Here is a 25,608-nt window from a genome sequence, read left to right as displayed (position 1 = left end):
TTCTTCCATTATTGTGAAGCAAAAAAAACTTTTGTCTGATGCACTGTCACTAAATCCGCCAACAAACGTGGACAAAAACACGTAGAGTCACATCTTTACAGAACACTTTATTTACATGGCCCTTCACAGTGTAAAATAGAAACTTTATTCATGGAAATACTTACAAAAAGGCCATTTTCCACTGAACATTCTCTTTAAATAGTACTCTAGGGTTATTTACAACTTTACAGTGTATTCAAAATACTCTTTTGGTAGCGGCCTCTTCACAAACAAAGACAAGTATGGCAGATTTTGGTCCCTGTCCAAGGAGGGAGGGAACAGAAGAGGGCTGCCCCCTGAATCAGAAATCAACTCTTGACCTCCAGACCTTACTTCAGATTATTTGTGTATATTTGAGAAAATTGAAGAGGCCTGACAAAAAAAGCATTGTTGGAAAAAAACTTTCGCAACAAAAAGGTAAGTTTTTCTTTTAAATTACATTAAATAAACATTCTCAAATTTACACAAGTGCATTCACGGTTAAGTGACAAGAAGTTGGTTTGAGATTCATGGTGGGGAGGAGTTTTGGGGACAGGTTAAATTATTTGGCAGCGACCAGCATGTTGGGACAAGCTGGCATCCGAGACCTTGGTTCATCAACACTCCAGGGGACAACAGTTTGTGTTGCATATCAGCTGTTTCAGGCTAAAATTAAGATAAAATGGGGGGTAAAAGTAGCTCCAATGTTATTGCTGATTATGATGCGTGTTAGTTCCTGAGCTTTTTGTCCCTGTATTTCAACATCTGTAACCAATGATGTTGCATCATTCAAAATGATTTTAACTTTGTGTTGATCTCTCAGAAAACCTGTATTGCAAAAGACACAGAATTTTTTAAGTTTAACGTTTCCAGACGTAATGAAAACTGTGGATCAGTTTTGTCAAAACTATTCATTCTGAAGTTACTACTCAATAATATTAATCGTCAGTCTGGTAGGTAAACCACAAGTTGACAAATTCATTACTTGAGCCAAGTCATACTCAGCATTAGAGTGCTTCAGTTAGTGGAGTGTAAGGTAATTCCAACAGTCAAACAGAACAACTCATCATCCCACAAAACAAACAGTAGAAGACCTAACAAGAAGGGAAAAGTAAATGAACGTAAGGGAAGAAGAGTTTCATAAGCATCTCCACTGGATCCTGTTTGACCCTGAGTTACCAACACACAACCTGAACTCTTCTACACTGTCGCTCCATTACATCATCATCATCACCACAAATAAAACACGACTGAACATAACATTCAGGCGCAAGCTGCTATCTGTTGCTCTCCAGAAAAGTCCTGCACTCCCTCGTTTTATCCACCTCGTAGTTTGAGAGATTTTTTTCACTTTGTCTTTTAAAAAAGAAGAAAATCTAAATTGGAGGAGGAGAATAAGCGAGGGGGACGCCTCAGGACGGGTTCCCAGATCAGAAAACAGCCATGCTCAAATGTTCTACAGGCCAAAATTTTCATTGGGTAGACAAACACTTCACCTGTAGCAATAAAATGCTTCCTCACTCCCCCTTTTGGATATCTGAAAACTTGCATCATCCAGGGTCAACACTGACTTTAGTTGTGTGCAAACCAACGCGACCATCAATAATGTTGAGAGTCCACTGAAGAGGTGATAGTTTGAGAGCTAGATGCTTTGTCTCGTCTCCGCAGGGGCCCAGTATAGGTGGGGGTGGGGGTGGAGGGTGCGGGGGTTTAGAAGGACGTGGGGCATTGTCAGGTTCATTTTCATTAAGTTAAGTTTAGGAATGAGCCGGTCTCAGAGCGTGTCCACGTGGTTCATGTTATTGGATCTGTTGTGGATCTCCTCAAGGAAGTTTTCCAGCTGCTCGATGAGAACGCGCTTCTTGAACCTAAAGCGAGGAACAAATGATAAAAACAAAAGTTTGTTTTCTGTAGCAAGCAAGTAAGTCCATTAAACCAAACATTTTAGGCGTTTGAATAGTCACATTTTCTTATGTCAGGAACAGGATGCTGCTGGTGATCACAGCACTAGGATATAATTTAGAATTGCTCTTTTTCTGAAGAGAGTCGTAAAGGGCTAAATGGTTCTGTTCCAGCGTATTTAAGACAGCAGGGTAATAACAGTAATGCTGTGACATCAGAGGAGGGTTTAACTCTGTACCTGGCCGCCTCTTTGATGATGTTTTGGAGGAAGATGAGTCGGGTGTCCAGAGTGCCCTGGATCTGCTTCAGGAGGAGGAAGATCTTCTCGTAGTCTGAGACAGAAAGAGAAAGTGAATGAGGAATAATTGCTCAATTATTGCTGTGTTTTCTAGGACAGCAGAAGTCCTCAAGTAAAGCAGGGTATTAAACCTCAATACGTTTTGTATACTGACCGCATTCTCCATAACATCAAGTATCAAAAACTGTCAAGTACCAGGTCTTCTTACTCTTTAGTCAGTTATTTGATGATTTAAACTGTAGTTCTGCCAATGCTTTCTTTAATTCAGGCATAGGTCTTTAAATGGCTGCTTGTGTTTAGACAATACGTAACATTTGTCTTCTTATGTTAAATAAAAAAAAGAAGGCTTTTGAAGAAATAATATGTTTATATTTCTTAAATTAAGGTATCAAATATCGCTTCGGTATATATACCAAACTCGGCTACCACATCAACACTGGTATAGAAGAATATCTATCTAAACCCAGCCCTAGTAGACCGTTTATTTTTTCCCGACCCTCCCACAGACTGTTTGGTGACGTACGTCGGCCTGGTTTTCTGATCTCCCTGGTGATGAGCGTCCTCAGCTCGTTGTTGACCTTGGTGGTCTCGATGTGGATGTGCTTCTTCAGAGCTGCAGGTGTCAGGTAGCGAGGCGGCTGGTCCTCCACCAGCACCATCTCCACTCCTCCCTCACTGCCAGGCGGCAGCTCGCCTGCCCGGGGTTGCCCGTTCTCCTCTTCGTCCTCCTCCTCCTCCTCGTCCCCGTGCCGGAGGTCCTCTGGTTCCGCGGCCGTGTGGTTCTCCTGGTGGTCGCCGGGCTCTGAGGGTTGATCCAGCTCAGAGTCTGAGCTCTCGTCTGAGCCGTAGTGGTTCTGATTCAGGTGGTTGATGATCAGGTCCGGTTCTGCTGCTCCGTCATTCGTGTCCATGTCTGCAGGTTCAGAGATTTAAAAAATAAATACCATTTGTTTATTTTCGTTAGGTAATAAATTACTTGAAACGACAGACTTTGGCTGACATGAGCCATGTTCTTTCTTTACTTTTTCAGGCATTTCTGTATTATTTGTGCCAAGTCAGATACATGGCAGAGTTGGATTGCATAGTTAGAAAGACTTGTAATTATACCTGTTGGCCGAGGGCTAGCAGGCGGTGTTACTGGAGGGGTGTAGGCTCTGCCCAGACGCAGCAGAGGCGACATGCAGCGACGTCTCTTGGGCCCTCCGCCCGTCATGTTGCTGCTGTCTCCTGGTCTCTTACCCTTGTTCTGAGGGCTGGTCACAAACTCATCTGCCTCGTCAATCATCATGCCCTGAGAGGGGAGAGAGGAAGGTGGTCAATTTACATTTTTCTAAATTAACAATTTTTGTCTGTTACTCATGAAAGAGGACCAGGGTTATCATATATATCAGGGCCGATATATTACCTTCTTGTCTAGTTTGAAGGGGTTGCCGAATGTGTGGAGACGTTTGGGCTGTTCAGGGTCTGCGTCTCGAAGAGGCTGAGGAGCAGCTTTGAGGAAGTCTTGGTAGTTGCCCATCTGGGCTATTGGCACGCTGTGGAGCTGGTCTGGACAGGAGACAGGAACATTTAATACACATACACACACTAGAGCTGTCAGTCTTCCTCTATAATACCATTAGAATTCCATTTGCTATTTTTACAAATATTCGAATAATATTTGAATATTTAATGCTCATATGCAGCATGTTATAAATATGTACTACACAGACTGATCTCACTAAGTGGCGTATGTATGACACGCCAATTTGTATGCTGTTTTTGCGTGTTATGAAGATGCATAATCGTTTTTTAGAGTGTTTATCAACGCTGTTTGGCCTCCATTGAACTACATTACATGTGAATTATCACTGTAGCGAGTAGTATGAAAGGACAGAGGTTGGTTGGGGTGGTGGATGAGTAAAACACAGGACTTTTACCTGGGAGAGCCGGAATCGCGTCCCGCGTGTGGCGTTTGTCAACCGTATTTTTTATTTTATTTTTTAATAGAGCCTTCCCCAATGTTCTTTTCCTAAACCCAACCATTTATTGTTTCCCTAAGCGTGTGACGTTGGTCCCCGTCGTGTTGTTGTAGTTTTTTAGTGTTACTAAAGCCTTTCCCAATGTTCTTTCCCTAAACCCAACCTTTTTTTTTTGACGTTCTCGCGATAGTGCCACGTGCCGTGTATGTTTACATCTGCTATACAGCGTAGACATAGACGTGGATAGCTCAAAATGCGTACAGATAACACGCCATTTGGCTTTAGGAAAGTGGCGTGTATGTTTACGCAAAGTCACGATGCCATGTTGGTACTACACTACTCAGGCTTATGCATCGTCAATGCCACTGTAAGCATGTGGTTGTTGTTACATGTTCTGTCCACTAGAGGGACTTCCAACATCAGCCTGTCCTTGAAGGGGAGCTACGTCATGGCGCATTGCATTTCTGGCACGCCGCTCTCTGTTTACATTATTTTCCACCACGCACACAGCGACAATCAAATCAACAGAGAACTCTGCACTGAAAACAAGTGCATTTTGTAAAGGCTAACGTTGCTAAGGCTAACGTTGCTCGGTTAGCACAATGACATCATGTTAGAAAGCACAGCCGAAACGATTTGTCAGTATCAATAGTGTTAGCCACAATGCTGACGGCAATAATAACTAAGCCCAACGGTGCTGTTTTAGTGATTTAAAAGCAACCCGTTTTTTGCAGATTGTCACGTTACTGAGAATACAGCTGTTAGAAGGTAATATATGAAGTCGAAGCTAACTCTGACAGCTGTAGGGCAGCTAACATAATCTTTAGCTGTCTCATGAAGCTCCCAGCTAAGCTCCTATAACTTGCGACGCAGTTAGAAAACCAGAACGCGCCAACTGTTGATAACATAAGCATTTTGGCTGGGTGGATGTCGAATTTAAAGTCACGTTAAACTATTTCCCATCCTTCTTCCGATTTCCAGCCACAGCCTGTCACTCCCCCCTGTACTAACGTTACTCAGTACATAACGTTAGCTCACAATGCTTTGTGTTTCTCACTTCCGTAACTTACTGTTCATCAGACGTGACATGAGAAGAGGGAGATTAGCTAACGTTAGCCAACCTATTTATAAAAAAAAAAAAAAAAATAAAATTTGAATAGTAATTTCACCATTCAAATAGTATTAATTTTTTTACTATTCGAATTATATTCGACTTTCGGAATTCGTTCCAACAGCCCTAACACACAGAATTTTAAAATTTTTGCTCTTAATACCAGCTAAAACTCTTTTCTTTTGATGACCTTTCAGTCAGTGGTTGATGTTTTCACCATGACATCAGTTTTGGGTGTGGTTACAGGAATACCAGAGCACAATTATGACCAAACCCAACAGTGTGTGTGAGAAACAAGTCTTGCACAGTGACTTACCGGAGTCCTGCCCTCTGAGAGTACAGACGCTGGTGTTGAGCAGGTTCCTCCTCATTCGGCTGAGCTGGTCCAACAGGTGGCTGCGGGGGATGTCGTAGGGATTCCTAAAGCTCTGCGGCTTCAGGCCCTGATGAGGACATAAGACAGAGGGCATTGTAAAGACAGAGATGCGAGTTTAAATTGGGCCAGGAAATATGGTCGTTTTCTGATGATATACTGTTGTACTTTGGCTATAACAGAGAGGATATAAAGTGAATACTGTCTGAGAGAGATGAGCATTTTTCAAATGCCAAAGCCCTCAAACAAGCACCCAAACAAACTTCATCTTAATAAACACCTCAGGAGGATTGTTGGCTGGAAAGCCAGGAAGGCAGAGAAAGTCTAAGCGGAAAGTGAAGAGATTTTAGCAAGGAACAAGACTATCACAACTGTCATAAATAGTAAATAATATTTGATGAATGTAAATATTTAAAGTAAATGCAGCTCAGTAGACAAGAGTAAAAGAAAATGTTGATGTGTGTAACCATGACTGAATAACTCTTGCTTATAGAATCTGTTTATCCTTAGAAAAACTTTAATTTTAACATTAATAATAATCCATCGTTACCTTGTTGAGCAGTGCCAGCTGGAAGCCCTGGAACTCTTTAGGGTTGAGCTCCAAGGGCAGAGTCGGAGCCTCCCCAGAGAGACTCTGCAGCTGCTGAATGAAGTCTCTGCGCTGGGCCAGAGAAATACCTCCACCTCGCCAACGCACCTTGATGCCGGCCTCGGGTGGCTGTTTCTTACCAATCAAGGCAATCAGGCGGTCGTACTCAATTTTTGACTGGAAATGTAAGCAAATAAGTAATATGACTAGATGCATTTGGAACACAGTCACATACAGTATCTTACTTATGTATAAACAATTCGAAAATATGCACACAAGGATTGAGTATCATTTTTTTGATACCAGGGTCAATATGATATTGAATTTTTGGCACCCATATCAAACATTAATGTTTTCCTTACTTTAAATTTGCTTCTATACAATTAACTATACAATTAAGCATACTATTAACACTGTATCTATGCATTTTGTTACTTGACTGTTTTAAACACTTTTTTGTTTGTTATTGTCAAGTTACTTAAAGGTTTACTCAAATAGGAGTAAATAATGCATTTGGGGACAATTTTTAGCTTTGGATTTGTGTGCTGGTGAGTGATTATAGCAGCAGGACAGTGGATGTGAGACTGACTAAAATTAGAAATAAGATGCATCAGGCTAACATACAGACACTGATTTTCTGTGATACTGTATGTGCCCAAAGGTAGCAAGACAAAACATCCCAACTTCTTACCTGTTGGCTGAGCTTCTTCAGGTAGGAGACCACGCTGTAGCTCAGGCCATACTCCATGTTGTCAGCTAGCAGGTTTGGTGCTCCCATGATTCTCAGAGCCTTCCTCAGGGACTGTGGGAAGACGAACAACAATAAGACCAGTGTATATTTTTTATGGTTTTCCTATGTTGGCACAAATAAAAACAAAACACTTAGAGATGAAGAATGATGAGCTCAAGTCCACTGACCCCGATATAATATGGAGGCATGGTCTTCAGGTAGTTCTCAAAGGACTGCCGCCATTTGATGGTAGGCTTGAACTTGTGCACTTTGATCAAGTCGTCTGCAAGAAAGAAAACAAATTTAGACAAAAAAATTACGTTCATCTGCAACATTTACTGTATAAAAGCCCCTAGGTTTTGCAAGAGAGACATTTTACATTTCTTACTTTTTCAGGGATTAATTCTGATTTCTAAAGCCTGTGCCAAATAATAATTAATTTAATAATTTAATGATAATGACCCTCTTAATAATGGCACATTATGACCATGTTTATTTACATGTGCTGAGGAATGTGGAGGCATGCATGACACAAAAACACAAGTACACTGGTCCTATGTCTACTTCCCTCTAAATGACAATTCACAAGATATTAAAAGGAAGTACTGATGTCACAGGCGCACACAGTCACAGTAAAAATGAGGGAAGAATGACAAATGTGACATGGTTCTGCCAGTCTTACCCAGAAGTGGCAGAAGCACGGGGTAATTGTAGGGCATCACAAACAGGTTGACACAGTTGAGAGCTGTGCTGGCCTTTAAGTAGCCAAAGGGTTGGCCCAGGTCACTGTACTTGGCACTGTTACACACAAACACCTAAAAGACAACAAGGAAAGGTTGCAGAAGGTTGTTTTTGTTAACTGTCTCAATATGCTGCTGGTTCACTGCAAAATGACCATGAACATGATCTGTAGCCTGAGCCATGTCCATGCACCTATTGCTGAAAAGTATGAACTAGCTCTATCTCTTTAAAAAAGAAGACTGCACTTTAAACACCCGCTTTACAAGCTAATGTTTTCAACTCAACTAACCTCTGGCTAAGTAGAACACAGCGTATGATAGCTGTGCATTTATTACTGTAAAATTAAGTATACGTTTCCATTAATGTATTTAACAACAATTTGTAGAGGGCAGACAAAAACAAGTCTAAATGTTTACAGACAGTTTAGCGGCCCCCTGAGGATGTACAGCAAGAAACAAACAAGTGGGATGAATGAAAAATGGAGAGACAACTAGTAATAAAGATAGAAATATACAAGATTCACTTGATTGTCCCACATTGTAGAACATTTGGTTTGGGTTTTCACCCATGCTGCATCCATAAAACACATTCCACACACATAAAAGATAAGGTTAAAACTGCTACAGGAAACAAGAAACATTTCCGAGGACATACTAATAGAACACATACACTGATGCAAAAATAGATTAAAAAAAGAAAACCTATAAAAAGGTAGATAGACTACAGGGATGGAAACCTATTGTCTTCCATGCAGTCTGCAGGAGTTGGACTTCCATTTCACAGAGAGGTTACCAAACCAAGCGGTGATGCCGTATTTTATTAGGCCCTTAAAAACCGCCTGATAAAAGAAGACCATAAACTTCTGATCGACACCGTGAACCCAGAGTCGCCGCAAGAAGTGCAGATGTTGTTGTTGTCTGCTATGGAGACCCTAAACGTTTGTAGGAAAGTTTGGTCTGAGGGTGGCAGCAGAGAAAAGACCATGATATCTAAATTAAAAGGAGTGTGGCCGGGTTAGCTCAGTTGGTAGAGCAAGCGCACATACAAATAGGTTTACTCTGTGAACGCAGCGGCCGCGGGTTCGACTCTGACCTGTGGCCTTTTGCTGCATGTCTTTCCCCCCTCTCTCTCCCCTTTCGTGTCTTCATCTGTAAAGGGCTAAAAATGCCCCAAAAAAAGGTTTTATCCTTAGAATTACAATATTTTGAGTTAGCAACAAAAACATCTGGATGTTAAACGCTGATGTTTAGCTGTAACATTTTATATGCTAGCGCAGCAACATATAACATGCTAACGTTTAGTATGCACTGTATCATTTAACATTTATTTAAGTGTTTATCAAAGTTGCCGTGTCAGAAATCACCCTCTTGTTCACTCATTATTTCCCTCATAATAGACAATCAGTAACTTTTACTCTATAAACGAGCAGTTAATTGAGATTTCGGACAATTATGAATAATCATTTGGATCAGGGTTTAAAATGGGGAAATCTCCAAGTCGCCATCAACTCACAGCAAATATGGCGGATCATCTAATGTTAGTATCCAGCTTGGTCGCAGAATGAAATTATCATCCAACCACCAGGTGCAGAGGTTAGAACAATATGGATTTCAGCTTTAATGTTGAAGTCCTTTCCCACAAAGTGTTTGTTATTTTTCCTGTGTTGTGGTTGTGATGGTGCTGTACCTGCCAGCAGGTGTGCGGGGACTTCCTCTCCAAAATGTACTGGGTGAGAGGCGAAGGCTCCAGCTCATACTTGTCAAAGGGCACCTTGTCTATCACCATGGGTTCCGCGTCCAGACAGGAGAAACGAATGTGGGGGTGGGCTGAGCGGGGGGGCTGGGTGGGGCACAGAGGGAGAGGTAAATACTGTTACAACACCGTTATGTTACATCACATTAACATTCTGCACTGTAAAAATTATGTAGCTATAACCATGGATACAGAATAATGCACTTTTTTTAGCCTGTCTGCAAAATACTGTATTTGATCTCCCATCTGAACTCAGGATTATTGGTTTCATTCATTTTTATCAGCTGATATTTAAGAACATAAGATTTTAGATGTATTGTTTTTGTGTTATAAATGATATTACTGTTCAGTTATGTTTCCGTTTTCTCACAAGTTGTCATAATTTTATAGTATTAGAAAACACGTTTTGAAGATCTTTTCATCTACTGTTTTAAGAAACATAGTATATTGCCAGATACATATCAGCTATATTGCGCTGCTACCTGCCCTTGCTTTATTTGTTCTATTGTGCAATATATTTGGCCCGTGTAATTCAGATTTTTTTTATTTTTTACCTTCAATACTTCCCTTTTTGCTCCATTATTATTGTATGAACTGTCTGGCTTTTTATGTTGAGTGTCCATGTGAACAAACAATATACTTTGTATGTCTTTTTTCCTTATACAGTATATTGTATCTTCATCACGAATGGAGTTTCTTTGGGCCACAAATATATGCATCCAATCTTTGTAAAAAAAAAATGTAATCAAAGATAATTTTTCTAAGGTTTTGCAGAACTTTTTTTCCCCTGTTGCTCTAGGACCTAAGTGACAAATAACGGTCAGCTAAATGTCCAAGATATAAATGCAAGAAATTCAACAGAGGCTTTAAAAAGGTACTATGAAAGATGCATGGTCAACCCATACATTTTTATGATTTGGTGATTTAGCTTTGTTGATTCTTCCACAAGTTTCTTACCAGCGTGGGGGAGTTCTGGTCCGGCCAGAAGGCCTCAGGGATGGGCCAGTGACCGATGGGGACACCGGTTTTGGGGTTGGGTCTTACGTAAATCAGCTTGTGACAACAATGCCAAGCCTGTGGACCGGACTTCACCACCTCGACTGGAGCATCTGGACAGACAGACAGTAACAGAGGAAGCTGACTTCACAGGTAAAACAACCATCAGCCGTTTAAGACAAGAAGGTATGAAATACAACATAATGATTTGGATAAACTGTAACAGTGTGTGGGCTGTTTAAATATTAAGTTGGGGCTTTAAACCGTGACATCCACCAGCTGCTTATGAACCACAGTAAAGAAAAGCTCAGGGGGGATTAAAAAAAAACAGGGAGCGGGAGAGAGCAAAGAGATTATCTACTAATCAAACAGATGCAGTGCAGCAGTTGCCAAAAAGGTCTTTCAGAAATAGAGTCATCAATGAAATGTCATGAAATGAAGGTGTCTCTTACCCTCTAAAGGAGGAGGGTCAGGCCCAGTCTTCTCGAAGTTGATCACCACTCCACTCTGGATTTTCTGCACCAGAGACTCCAGACACTGATTCAACATTCGCTGAGAGAACACGCTGTAGGAACGTCCTGCAACACAGACACATGAAACTGTGAATAAATTAAACTGGATTCCAATGGATTTTAAAATGAGCAGTGTGTAGGATTTAGGGAATCTATTGGCAGAAATAGAATATAATATTCATAACTATATTATCACGAGTGTATATCACCTGAAACTAAGAATTTGTGTGTTTGCGTTATCTTAGAATGAGCCCTTCATATCTAGGGAGCAAGTATTCTTCCACAGAGCACGACATGTTGCACTGCCATGTTTCTACAGCAGGCCAGAAAGGACAAACCAAACACCGCCTCTAAAGAGTATTTTGCGTTTTTACGTTGCTTCTACTAAGCAACATCGCTGCTAGATGCCACTAAATACTACACACTGGTCCTTTAACTGAATATTGAGGTATTGAATCCCCTTATTAAAGCAGCCATATTATGCTCATTTTCAGGTTCATATTGTATTTTAAGGTTGTACCAGAATAGGTTTACATGGTTTAATTATCAAATAACACCATATTTTTGTTGTACTGCAGTGCTCTCTCTCACTGCTGCAGATCCTCTTTTCAGCTGGTCTCTGTTTTAGCTACAGAGTGAGACCTCTTTTCTTCTTCTTCTTCTTCTGTACTATCTTTGATTGCACTGCACATGTGCAGTAGCTCAGATGTAGATCATGTCAGCTAGCTAGCTCCATAGACAGTAAAAGAAAGGCTGTTTCTACAACTTCGGTCAGTTACAAGGCAGGATTAGCTGGGAGACTTCTAAATGAGGGCGCACATGTAAGTAGTTCTTTTGTAGATTATGGTGAACTTGTGTGTGTTGTGGCAGTGCTTTGCTATTGAGAACGAGGTAGCATGCTAGCGTTAGCATTAGCGTTAGCATTAGCGTTAGCATGCTAACGCTACGAGCTAATGGTTGCGGTTAGCCTGCTCGTTTCGGCTTGTGACGTCACAAGCCGTGCTGATTTTGAACAGCTCACCCAGAGACTGAAGGCAGGACACATTCAGAAACTGTATCTCACTCTAAACAGCATGGATGGATTTTTTTCAAGGTTTGTATGTGTGTGGAAGCACCAGAGACACAACATAACACCCCAAATCCCAGAAAAAGTGATTTTTTCATAATATGGGCACTTTAAAGATGAATCCTTTCCAACTCTGTTTAGGAGTTTTATCCAACACTGTTAAGGCTGCACAAATTCATTTTGGGCCACTATGGCACAGTGGAACAAGCTGAAAGAACAATATTTTACATTTCATCAAAGTTATTAGTTGTTTTAACGTTAACATTGGCATCAGAACACATCCAGACATTATCATTTACTAGATCATAGATCATTTCTGGTCACCGAATTAATTTAAGTCCAATATTCACTTTGACATTTAGCTCCACCAACTCAAAAAAATATCTGGCTCTTTAGCTGCTAGATGCTCCGCTTCACTCCTCTTCAACAGCTCTCTAATGTTTGGTGCTAAGCGGGTAGAGTGCAGTAAGTTTATCTGAGCTTGATAACAGGAAACAGCTGCCTACTGCTGCTGGAACAGGGTAAAGGCTGAATCACACAGTAAATGAGCCATAAAAAACTAAATACTGAGCTAGTATATACTGAAAGCTAAATACTGAAAATAGACTGGAAGGCTCCATGAAGCTGAGGGAAACTACTAGAGATGGGTGATAATTATCTGTGGGTTTGTTACAATGAGCGACCACTTTTACATAACATGTAGTCAGAGTCATTACACATAGTTTGACTAGTTATAAATATCTCTAAAAGCTATCTAAAACTCAAGTTTTGAAAGACCGATTACATTTAGATTTTCCATTTAGTAGTCCGGGGTAAAAAGTTCCAAGATTAATCTTTGCATCATTTGCCTTTACTCAGTGAATATGTGTACATTTGCATAAAATGTTATGTGTAGACTATGGTGACTCATCAGAAATAGTACAGCGAGGGCTACATGATGTGTAAAATTGTGGAAATCAAGTTATTACAGCGTAGACAAAATGATTATTTTTGCGGGGAAAAAAGTATGTGATAGCTACTTGCTTGTGAAATAAAAAGAAGGGTAAGTTTCAAGGATACATTCGCACTTTGACATTCATCTTAAAAGAAGAATCAAATGGACGTAAAGATAATCAAATCAAGGAAGATCAGTGCCAATATCTATCCCAATTATCTAGATAACATAACTATCTGAATGTTCTGCATGTTGCTTTTCTTGTGAGGGAAGAAAAAATATTTGAGACGCAAAGCTTAAAGAATCTGGATATCTTACCAACTTAAAACCAGATCCAAAATGGTGCCAGCTTTCAGAACCCAAACCTAACCATGAATTTATCAACCACCTATTAAATTACTAAATAATCCTGGTTAAAAGTGCATTATACTGAATGTAGAGTACTCTTAGTTTAAGTCAAAACACTGCAGCGCTGGACTACAGATACAGAACAATTTCAAGTGCTCTCGACTTAACACTGTACTCATGTTCATGGGGCTGTATCAGTCCTTTACACTCACTACATGTTACCGGCATGCAAAGAGGTACATTTGCATGAAACTTAGCTCTCTAAAGCTCTGAATCTGCTTTAGTTTATTTGTCACAGCATCAGTCACAGGGCAGCGAAGGTTGCATGAGTAAAGACCGTGAATCAGACACACTGTCTTACAAAGCTACAACTAATTAGTCTAATTCAGCCTTCTGGCCATTTACTGCCTCCAACTTCACCTCTGATGACCTTGTTATGCACCCATTCACTCACTCATTTTCAATAGGCCGTGGCTTTGTGTCAGGGCTGCCATCAGCAGTAATGGACAGGCAGCATGCACTGTAGACTGTCACTGACAATGGAGCTGTGTCATGTTCTGCATTCAGCACCACTGACTGCTACACAGAGCTTTGGTGTGCTCTGTCTCTGTCTCTCTATGTGCGTTAATCTTAACCTGCCATCAGCATCATTCTAGTCTGTTCCTCCTGCCAGCTGCTTCCAAAACCAGGCAGCATGAGGACTGGAGACAGGGGGGATACAAGTCTACTTCTATAAATGGATGTTATTTAAAACTGGTAGGTAGTAGGTACTGTAGGCAGCCAAGGCTGGCCTGGATAGAAGTATTTTGATGCGTTGTGAGTAAGACAAAGGCATTTCCAATCCTGGACCAAGTGGGAAAATTTGAGCTTTCTAACATTAATCAACAATTGCTCCTGAAGTGCATTTGAGCAAAGCACTGAACCCGACCACAACAGCTAGAGCAGACCTGCTCAATGGTTGAAATAAGAGCATATTGTGTTTGTATTGTGTGTTTTTTTGGCTCCCGTTGGCAAACCTGTAAACACATGTAACTGAATGTTGAGCAAGATGGTGCTGAGACAGAGCTCGGGGGTGTGTGTGAGTGAAAAACAGCTTCCAAGGCAAACTTTCTTACCGTCACAAAAAAAACAAAAATCCCTCTTAAAAAAAAAAAAAAAAGCATAAAAAAAAGAAACACTCCAGATTTATTGTTATTCTCTTCCTTTGTATTGATAGAGATGATCAATCAGCTGTGCAACAGAATGCATTTAACAAATAGCTATTTTGATCTGGTGTTCTAAATACTTTGAGCTTGTCGCAGCATGTTCCACTGGGCTCTGCTGTAGAAATGAGGCTTGGGTCACTCCCAAGAGGAATATGCCTATGGTGTTTTTCCAAGAAAGGTTATAATGACATCCATTTACAAATAATTGGCCATACTTTGTAAATAACAAGTAACTTAAATATTCTGGTGTACACGTGAACAAAGAATATTTGTTGATGTCTTTACATTAGCCAGCTGTTTGAGATGATTGAAAAAAAAGAAGGTAAGAAAGACTATGTAGTAGAAGAGGTTAAATTACATATACTTTATTAGTAAATGCTGCAGACACAAAGGCCTCTAAATCTAATCATGTAAATTATGTACACTGGATTTCTAAATGTTTGGAGTGTATAATTTCAAAATGTATGAGCTAAATGCTGGCTCGGCTTTATATTAATTTGCTGTGTCTTTTAAGCCTATGCAAGCTGAACATTTTTGTAGTTATGATACATTAACAAAAAAAGACTATGTAAGTCACATCATCAGCCAAATTTAATAAAGAAATTAAGACAATGTCAAAATATTCATCTTTGTTTTGAGACCCTAAGTAAACTCAAGAAATTATCAGGATAACCCAATAATGGTTTTACTTTTATTTATATTTATTTATATATATATATATATTTATATATATATATATTTATATATATATATATATATATATATTTATATATATATATATATATTTATATATATATATATATATATATATATATATATATATATATATATATATAGCGATTTATTAGTGCACTTCCATCAAACACTGGATTCTACTATTCCTATAATGCAACTCAATAGCATCTTTCATTAAACCTTCCCATCCCTCATCTTTCAAACTCCATTTCCCGAATTTATAACACATCTTCAGTCAAATATTTGAAATCCAAAGTCTAACTCAAGAGAACTCTTGATTTCTTTTCAGACTTGACAAAGCTCCTCTAGAGCTGCAGATTTTATACTATAATTAGTATAAAATCTGCAGCTTCTCATTACGAGTAAACCAACCTTTATGTGTAAAATCTGTGGAACAACACCAGCTTTTACTCAGTCCGCCTACCTCCAGTGACCTCACACATTGGGGTGATTGGAGAATCGTCAGGCGGGACGCCACCGAGGGGTTCGGGCTCCACCGAAGCATTACCAGGGATGCGCAGCACTAGAGCGAATAGACGCTGGTCCCAGCGGAAGGGCTCCTTGGTCAGCTCGCTACCTGGCAGCGGGGTGGTCAGAGGGAGATGGAGCTGGACGGTGGAGGAGAGAAACAGAGGATTGAATGTTACTGACACAAAGAAGCATGGATCATAACTAGAGACAAAGTGATGGACAATATACAGTACATACACCATGAGACAGAAATATGGCGGAGATTTTGCTTTACCGTTTATACCAAGGTAGCTCTTTCTTTAATATCACAGGTTGTTTTAGACTGAAATTGAAAATCAATCAGCAGGAATTTTATGGGAAATAAAGCGTAACTCTCGCCAAAATGCAACCTAGTGAGTCTTTCTGTGAATGTACCTGAGTTAAACTTTCGTTTAAAAGCACATTTAGGATGGAAACGCCACTTTTAAGATTTACCGTATTTTCGTTTTCGGTCAAATGGCCTTTTGAATGGGAGAGCTAGGGGCACTACTATGATAGCATCAAAATCACTATTTTTAAAACACTAAGAAGGCTCAACACAACGTGGAACATTGCTCGAAGTATCACCAGGGGCTCTACACATGAACTCGAGCATTGAGAACATTGTTTGTGTACACAGTTTACTAAAAAGAAAGGTTTTAACAACTCACTGTAGCTGTTGGTTTTTCCGCTCGCCGTCCAACTAGCCAGTCAAAAATAGTCAATCTCCGAATGCAACGTAACAGGGAGGAGAGTAAAGATGGAAAGCTCCTAAAGCTTAGTTCCATATAAATGCACGGATAATTTGTTGTTTTGTCGTTAGTGAAACACAATATTGACCTTGTAGTTGAAAAAGGAGCCTCATATAAGAATGACGTTTTCTCTTATGGAGTCCCTTCATTCGCATTCGGAGATCGACACTTTTTGACTGACAAGATGGCAGATAGCGTAAACAACAACTGCTAAAGTGAGTCGTTCAAAACCTTTTTTAGTAAACTCTGTGTACACAAACAATGTTGTCAATGCTCAAGTTCGTGTGTAGAGCCCCTGGTGATACTTCGAGCATGCAAGTTGCATATTGTGTCGAGCCTTCTTAGTGTTTTACAAATAGTGATTTTGATGCTATCATAGCAGTGCCCCTAGCTCTTCCATTCAAAAGGCCATTTGACCGAAAATAAGAATACAGTAAATCTTAAAAGTGGCGTTTCCGTCCCAATTATGCTTTTAAACGAAAGTTTGACTCGGGTACATTCACAAAAAGACCCTAGGTTGCATTTTGGCGAGAGTTGCGCTTTAAGTGCCTTAATTTAACAGATATTTAATTCCCTGCAATATTCAAAAAACAGATATTCCCATTTGGTTATCTTATCTATAGACCTTTTTTTCACACGAACGTGCAGAAACTACATCCAGAAAATATTGCTATTACAATATAAAATTATAGAAACTATATAGTGTCACAGAATATTTAGTTCATATTGCCCACCCCAAGTCTGGGTTGGCATCAAGTATACAAAAGCATATCTGTAATTATACAACAAAGATGAACTAATTAACATTTACGCAAACACCAACTGCAAACTGTGCTATTAGTGCCATTATAAGATCTCAGTGTTGATGCATTATCCCTTCATGGTAACAGGCTTTTATCCATCATACTGCTCCTCAAATACAGATTCTGATTTTCTCATAAATTATCTTTTCAGACATTTCTTAGGCATCTCAGACTTTTAAATATCGCCAGAAGAGCCGCAATTAAATCAAAACTTCCCACCAAATGTCACTCTTTAACTTGTGCCCAGTCTGAACAAGCCTGGAATTATCACAGATGGCATAAATTAGACTGAAGAATCAAGGATTTAAATTGTATGTGTTTGACCTCCACAAGTTTTGCTTCTCAAGCTACAAAACTGAATGTATGGCTTAATAGAGCGGGTCCTCCCTATCTCACATGTAGTAGCAGCACAAATATTCTACATGGATGACAGACATGACAACTTGCAGATGGAGGCAGAAATAAATTAATAGTTCAAGGCAGAATAAGTTACGAGTCACTGGGAGGACAGCTGTTCTCTGACTAGCAGACCTCAAAAGGAATCATCGTGTTTACACAGCCCTTCAAAGGCAACACTACATGCTCACACGACTGACCTTTGTACTTCTGTATCATATCTAGAGCTAAAACTACTTTGATAATCAATTAAACTACAAAGATTTTGAAAATTCTATTAATTGTTTGTCATTTACCAAGCAGATTTGTCCAAAAGAATTGCAAGTTCCAGCTTTTCAAATGGGAAGAATTTAAATTTTAAAGGCCGGGGGATTCATTGATTAGTCTTAAATGTGACTATTTGCTGATTTGTTAGTCTTTTATGAGAGAAAATTGTGTGTGTTATATATATATATATATATATATATATATATATATATATATATATATATATATATATATATATATATATATATATATATATATATATATATATATATATATATATATATATATATGTGGGTGTGTGTTTTTGAATTCTGGTCACATAAAACAAGCCATTTCAATGTGTCAACTTGGGCTTTGGGGAGTTGTGAGGGGGTATTTTCTTTAAGATTCTCTGACACTTCTTAGATCAAACGATTGAGAAAATGATCAGTAGATTAACTGATAATAAAAAATATCATTAGTTGTAGGCCCTACCACAACGTGACTTCAAAGCTAAAACTGACTAGCATTACAGTTTCTATCTTTCATCTAATGTGACAATATTTAGTTAGTGATAGCTCACAGTAAGACAGGTAATATGCTGTGAGTGTACAATACGTCAGGACTGTTTTGCTTTATATAGTCATGGGATGATTCTGACCCTAACTATTAAAAATGATTTGTAATAGTAGTTGTCCTGTGGGTTTAATTTTAGCCTCCGTGGTGACAGATCATAGGGAAGGGTTGGATGAATGCTTGTGTTAAAGTAAACATTGTGTGATCAGACAGGCTCCTGAGTTGTCATCCAACCAAGCAGGAAGCACTCCTGATGTTGGCTGACCTCGTCTTGGACTCCACCGGTGCTGGTCAACTTGTTGCCGTCAGTGATCGTGATTATAATGGCGGGTTCGAGGAAAAAAGGATTCCTTCCCTGCGAAGAAAAAAGAAGACAAATTCACAATTAATTAAAATACTTAACCAAATTGGCAGACAAAAACAATGACCAAAAAGTGCATTTACAAAAAAACAAACAAAAAAAACCAGATAACAGATAACGTATCATTATACAGCTAAGTTAAAGGGGATCTATTTTAAGTGAGTGGCTAGAGAGAGTACCTTACCTCAAGGGAATAATGCACAGAAACAGTAAGAGTACAGTCTTTAGCACATAGTGACAACATCTGTACATCTATGAAGAGTATTAGTGTGTATCTGCACTATATGGCCACTCTATCCTCCACAATGGCAGAGTACATTACCTGAGGATCTATGTGAAACCTTTTTTTTGCTAGACCTCACAATATGTCATGACACCAGCACTTCACACACTGATCAAATGAAACTGGAGCAGCACTGCATTTATCACTTTGCATCAGCCCTGTGGGATCTCCACAGAATAACTTGGTGAGTTAACAGTGTAAAACCTCAACGCAGTCCTGTCAGCAAACAGTCAGCACACTGGACCTCACTGCAGAGTCACACAGAGTTTTCATAAAGGCCATCCTGTTCCGGCAGCGCTGTGATTATTAATGGATGTGGACCCACTCAGTTTGGACTCAACCTGTAGGCTGTGGTTTCTGCTGAATGATGGATCTGTCCAGTTACACAAACAGCCCAAAGAAAACAGGATACTACCAAGACCCACTGTACTGTAGGTATCCATGACAACCTTGCAATTTTTTTATTACCTCCTACCCCAAAATCCCATTATATCGAGCACTTTCTTTAGCATGCAAATGAGTTGGCGATGAGGCTAACTTGCCAGACGATACGACAAGATGATTTCATCTGTGTCACATCTGCTCACTAAGCTTTACTGTTGCTATGCAATTAGGTGTTGGTCATAAGGGGGCTAAAAAAAGGCCAAATGCAGCTATTAAAATTAGATTTTGGGACATCACATCAGTTCATACTGACGATACAGTGCAGCAGCCAACTCTGCTCCTGTAATCTCGTCCACTACAGTCTGACAGGTCAGTGCATTATCACGTGAAGAGCTGAAACGATAAGCAACAGATCAACAGAAAAAGAATCACTCGGTAATTTGATAAATACTCAAATATGGAGATTTGATTCTTTTCTTTGTCTTATGTAATAGTTTACTGAATCGGTGAATATATTTGGGGATTTTGTCAGACAAAATAAGCCATTGGATGACATGACATTGGGTTTTAGGAAATTGCGACCAAATGATTAAACGAGAAAATAATCAAGGCATAAATCAATGATGAAAATAATCAGTAATTGGAGCCCCAATCATCTGGAGCGGACTTCATAGATGGGTTGTCTATGTAGTCAGCTACAGTCCATCTGAAACAGCAGGATCAGCTGGTCTGCTAACACAACGCCAGGCTGATGGAGATCCATTAAAGCCCGGTTTATCATCCGCGCTGACGTGATAACTTCCGACCAAACATCACCGGTCATATTATTTCCTCACTATCCTCCTTTCCTGTCCTCTATTTCTTCTGCTCTTTCATTGCTCTCATAATGAAACTGTGATAAGTGTCATGATTACCCGCTGGCTGGCTCCCTCCCTACCTCCAAACTTATCTTCATCTCCCAGGGGAGAGTCATCTCAGATGCCTGGCAACCTAGAGGGCTCCTTGTTACTGCAGAGAGAAGCACTCCAGGGCAATATCTACTCCCCCACAGCCTTACTCCCTTTTGTCTTCTCCCTCTCTGCCCAACTGAACGTCTTACACCATGAGCACTTACGAACACGAGGTTGAAAAATCAAAGTTGACTTTTTTTGTATGAATTAAATTGGAAAGAAAAGCGGATGATAAAGAGTTATTACACGGGGTACTTCAAATACATAGTCAACAGAGCACTGTGAAGCTACCACATCACTTTGGCTTCGATTTAAAGCCGTTGAAGTAAATTAATCCAGAAAAACACATGAGACAAAGAAAGGTGTGTAGAGTCATCAGAGCGCTGATGAAACCTTTGACTGCTTAGGGTTAGCTTTTAGATAAGTTTGTCCAAGTTCAAAGAAAAATACATACAGGGTTTCCCCAGTATTATTATTAGTGTAAATGTGACTATTGCTCTCAAACTAATCTGCTACCACATTATCTTCTCATAAACAAATTAATTCTCTGCAGAAACTCACTTGTTCCACTTCCCTGCAGTTACAGGAAACAAAATACATAAAAATACAACAGAAGGCAGCTCACGAGAGATGTGATGCACTAGTATAGTACTAAAACAATTAGTCAATTAATAAATTAGTCAATGTACTGAAAATGTATTATTTTATATGATTGTAAACTGAATTTGGTTTTGGACTGTTGGTCGGACAAAAGTAGTAATATGAAGACGTCACATTGGGCTATGGGAAACTGAGATGAGCATTTTCCATTATTCTTTTAACATCATTAAGTCTAAAAGATATCTCTTTTTTTGTTTTCAAAAGACAGATTATTGATAATACCAATAATTGTTAGTTTCAGCCATTTAACAATGGTCCTTATACCACTTCTTTTGGAAGGACATAAGCTAAATACAATAGTTACATCGGTTATGATGTCAAATATAGAGTGAGTGCGCCATTCATTTTGAAACTGACCTGCAGTTCTGAAAAGGCACAGAGGTGGTCATTAAATTAAAAATACTGTTAAATCAACCTGTCATTAGAGTTCAGTGGTGACCAGAGCAATAAACAGTAACCTTGACCACAGCATGTGCCGTTTGTGTTCACAGGCACGTGTCTGTGTCACAGTCTATAGTCTGTGTCCTTAACACTTATGCCAGTGTGATAGTGAGGTCGGTATTTGAAATTCAAACCGCCTGAGAGTGTCTAACATACATTATGTATGCTGTATGTATGCATTACCCCAGATGGTAGGGATCTTCTGTTTGTTACTTAGGAAATGCTAGTAAGCATTCACTATTGCTCATCTCGACTTACCTCCATACTAGAAAACAGACTTCCAGGTTCTACATCAACCCCAAGCGTGCAGACTCACCTAGCAGTCAAACTGGATATGGGCTAGACGTTTAAGCTTACAGTTGTAATGACTATTTTGGCAGAAAACTGCAACTCATTTCAAAACACTGAACAGAAGACAAGAAAACCTCACAGGGTGATGCGATACATCTACTGCAAGCTGTTATTCGTTGCTTTCAAAATGAGACTAAATCTGGATAGATCCACTCTGGATATTTTGTATTACACTATACTAAGTGGCACGATGAAAGAAGATTAGAAAAGTACTCTAACTGTAAAACACAATCTCACAATTTCTATCTAGCACAGCTTTAATTTCAAAAACTACCTCTATTCCTCCCTTGGAAGTTTGACCACACAGAGACGTGATGTCATTAGGCGGCATTTTTTGGAACTGAGCCAATAACACTGAATCAGTTACAGACCTTGTGAGCTCAAAGAATATTTGTTTGCCATATTTAGTCCCAATTATTTTTTAATGCCAGCTGTGAATCAGAACAACTCCGCTGTTCAGCTAGAGGAGAGACTTGTTTTAAATTCACAAATTAAAACCGAGTTGTGCAACACAACGGAAATAACATCTATGACGTCTAGATTAGGGCATTTTTTCGTCATTTTTTGAATATTCTAACGTTCAGGATCTTGTGAACAGAATATTTAAATCATTCAAAAGACTTTCCTGTGAGATAAATCCCAATGTTTGCCGTTGACTCAAATAGAAAAAGTAAAAATTCCAGCATTAGTAACCAAATAAACATTCCAGTAAATAAAAATCAATGTCTTTCTTACAAAAAGCGTGAAGAAGGGAATTTAAACCCAAATCAAGTTTAAAGGCCCTCTGGCAAGCAAGAAAAAAACACTAAGTTACAATTTTTTTTATGCCTACCAAGGAAAACATTAGCCTGGCTCTGCCCTCCTACATACTTCTGCTCAATTTTCATTTTCCTTCAGTACTACGTCTGGGTTTGTGGTATATTCGCGGGTTGTCTCTGGCCAAATTTTTACCGGTCCAATCAGCGAACAGAGGGAGTGGCTGAGAACGATGACGTTGAGGTCGTGCGCTAGTTTGAGTTGTAGTTCCGTAATGGCGGCGGACAAAGATGCGAGTGAAGCCATTCGGTCTGTTGTGGCAACGCTGCCGAATATCCAGAAGTTAAAGCCTGAGCAAGAACAATCTTTGCTGAGTTTTATTGGTGGCCGTGATGTTGTGGCCCTCCTTACCACGGGGTTCGGGAAAAGTTAGATTTTCCAGCTCGCTCCGTTAGTGGTGAAGGAGTTGGCTAAGGTGAACACTAGCGATGCTAAGCCGACATCACGACCAAACGTTAGCGATTGGTTATGGCAGATCCAGAGTGGCTCTGGGCAGATCCAATAGTTTTAAACTTCTACAGAGTACCCGCCTTCAAGAAAGTTAACACTTGTCAATGGAGAGTGGCCAGACTCTCTGTACAAATGAAATGTACCAGAATCTGGTAGGACCAGGCTAGCAAAACATTATGCAGTCTGAAAAAAAACGCCCAGCAACAAATCACATCTTTATGAAGGTTTTAACGTTCAGTTGTTGTTGAAAACATTTCAGAGAGGTGCCGACTCTCCGTTATGGTCCTTTCAGAAGTTGTACTCTTACTGAGAGGGGTTTCAAAAATTGTGTCCACCCCATTTATGTCAATGAGAGTAGACTAAATAGTAGAAACATCTCTCATCATAATACAATATAATTCAACAGCAATTCCTTCTCGATCATTAAGTTGAAATAACACCTCTCTGAAACAGCTTCAACAAAACTGAACATTATAACCCTTATGACGGCAGGGGTTTAAAGCAGATCTGTTGTTTTAGAGTGCTTTAGTTTTAGCTAGATGTAGCTACTAAAATAACTTGAGTGCAGCTCTATACAGACTTGGCTGTTAATCCCTCTAAGGCTGTAACGGATCCTTAAATTTGAAATACATCATGCACTTCTAGGGTTTAAGTGTCAAAGCTAATTTAAAACTCTAATCTCTGTACATTTAAAAATGTTAGCATGAAGCTATACATGGTTTAAAAGCATAGTGGCAGTATTTAACACCAGAGGTCCACAAATCAACGGTTACTAAGATGAAAAAAATAAGTTGTTCCTGTTTCTTTGTAACTTTGTTGCTGTTATGTTTGTGTCATGAGCACATGACTGAAAGTGTGTGGGTTCACAGTATGCCGGTGGTTGATGCTTGTAAGACTGGGGATAGGGGAAGGGGAGTAGGGGGTGGGTGAAGGGGGTCTGTAGGGGCATATAGCACCTTGTCATAACACTTTCATCAACTTGACTTCTTCTCTGCCTCTTCAGTGCTACATACCTGTCCATAGTTGTCTATCCCAGTCACTAATCTATTGAGATTGAGTAAATCAAAAGCGGTCCTCAAGGACTGGCCAATAGATGTGAGTCCAGCTGCTTGGAGGTTCCTCAGCTCTGTCATGAATATGGCATGGCTCTCTTTCCATCCAGCCTTTAAAAAACAAAACAAAAAATGTTGGTTAATAACATGCACAAAGGTATATAACTACACCACTGTTGTGAGCACCAGACAACTTCTGCAGAAGTCAATGGTTAACTTTATTTTACTATGATTCTGAACTGATAAACATAAATATATAGGTCGCTTCCCCTCTATTTGCCCAAGCCAATAATTTGACAGCACTGCAGTTAAGATCCGTGTCCACCAGGCTACTGCGACCGGTCTACGATCATAAATTACAAAGTGGCCATGTGTGCCGGGACTAAAGTGGCAATTTGGTCTAAACAAGTAAAGTAAGCTAGTCTGTCACCCCCCCCCCCCTCTCATCCTCCTCCTCCTCCTCCCTGTCCCCCCAGATATCAGCTCGCTGTATAAATAACACCCAGAGTTCCTTGCTGCTCACATTGAAACAAAATGTCGGCCATGTTTTAAAAGGGGTATGAAAGCTCCTCCTGAAGATTTTCTCTACACAATTGATGTAGTGATCACAACGTGGTGGAGCGATGGAGGGACAGTCAATCTGCGCAATGTAAAGCTGGACATGACCCGAAAACAAACTCTACCTTTATCCCGAACGGAACGTCTTCAAAATTTACCAACATATACCGGTCCCCTCGGCTCGCCGGATCTCTCCCTCTGAGCTGTGGAAATAGTAGAGAATTATTTACGGTTACCGAGAGATCGGGTTTGACAGGCGAGCTTGCAACAGTACAATCCCGCTCGGGATCTCCCAATATTCATGTGTCCCGTGGTTACAGTACCTTCATAAAAGTCTCAACAGCGCCTTTTGCTATGTCCAGATAGGTAGTGCCCAGATGGGTGCGCTGGTTCATTGAAGCGGACGTGTCTATCAGAAAAAGTAAAACGGGCATTGTGATGGTAATGACACGTTCTGCATGGACTTGATGTCAGTACAACCGGCCAAAACGCAAAAAGATCTTTTGTTCTCCTGCCGCCTGTATCACCTCTCAGCTAGCTAGCTAGCTGGCTAACTCTGTCTCACACATTCTTTCAAAAAAGTGTAAGAATAGTGAGTGTAGAAGCCCTTTTCGGGCAAACTAAACTAACAACCTCAGACCCTAGGGGCAGGTTATTGATTCACGAGGGATTTTGATAATTTTTACAATATTTTGCAAATATTCCTAAGTTTCATAGTAACAAAGTTCCCCCTCATAGTGTGTCCCTGCTTCTCCCTACACTGAATGCG

The 25,608-nt window shown here is 39.8% G+C and overlaps 1 protein-coding gene across 1 annotated transcript; it reads right to left on the bottom strand.

Annotated features, from left to right (window-relative positions):
* Positions 1-94: 94 nt before the first annotated feature.
* On the bottom strand, positions 95-25,608 carry ints6 (integrator complex subunit 6). The gene is made up of 18 exons (XM_031277844.2): positions 25,163-25,608; positions 24,965-25,042; positions 24,243-24,392; positions 18,799-18,888; positions 15,696-15,879; positions 10,924-11,049; positions 10,433-10,584; positions 9,410-9,562; positions 7,665-7,797; positions 7,171-7,265; positions 6,944-7,054; positions 6,214-6,429; positions 5,607-5,733; positions 3,624-3,766; positions 3,326-3,509; positions 2,742-3,131; positions 2,159-2,252; positions 95-1,886 (listed from the first exon to the last, which is right to left on the bottom strand). Exons 1-18 carry the CDS (start codon positions 25,271-25,273, stop codon positions 1,793-1,795), a joined length of 2,631 nt encoding a protein of 876 aa, XP_031133704.1. The 5' UTR covers positions 25,274-25,608; the 3' UTR covers positions 95-1,792.

The sequence above is a fragment of the Sander lucioperca genome, chromosome 8, assembly GCF_008315115.2.
Source record: "Sander lucioperca isolate FBNREF2018 chromosome 8, SLUC_FBN_1.2, whole genome shotgun sequence".
NCBI classification, from domain to species: domain Eukaryota; kingdom Metazoa; phylum Chordata; class Actinopteri; order Perciformes; family Percidae; genus Sander; species Sander lucioperca.
Note: the sequence above shows the minus strand (reverse complement) of the source record. Positions and strands in the feature narration are given on the sequence as shown.

What these genes read in the sequence shown, in the direction of transcription:
- ints6 (XM_031277844.2), bottom strand. Translation starts at nt 25,273, where the DNA reads ATGCCCGTTTTACTTTTTCTGATAGACACGTCCGCTTCAATGAACCAG. An exon ending in TGAAGAAGCTCAGCCAACAG is followed by an intron (nt 6,430 to 6,943) that starts GTAAGAAGTTGG and finishes TTACATTTCCAG; the next exon opens with TCAAAAATTGAGTACGACCG. An exon ending in TGCTAGCCCTCGGCCAACAG is followed by an intron (nt 3,132 to 3,325) that starts GTATAATTACAA and finishes CTGAACCTGCAG; the next exon opens with ACATGGACACGAATGACGGA.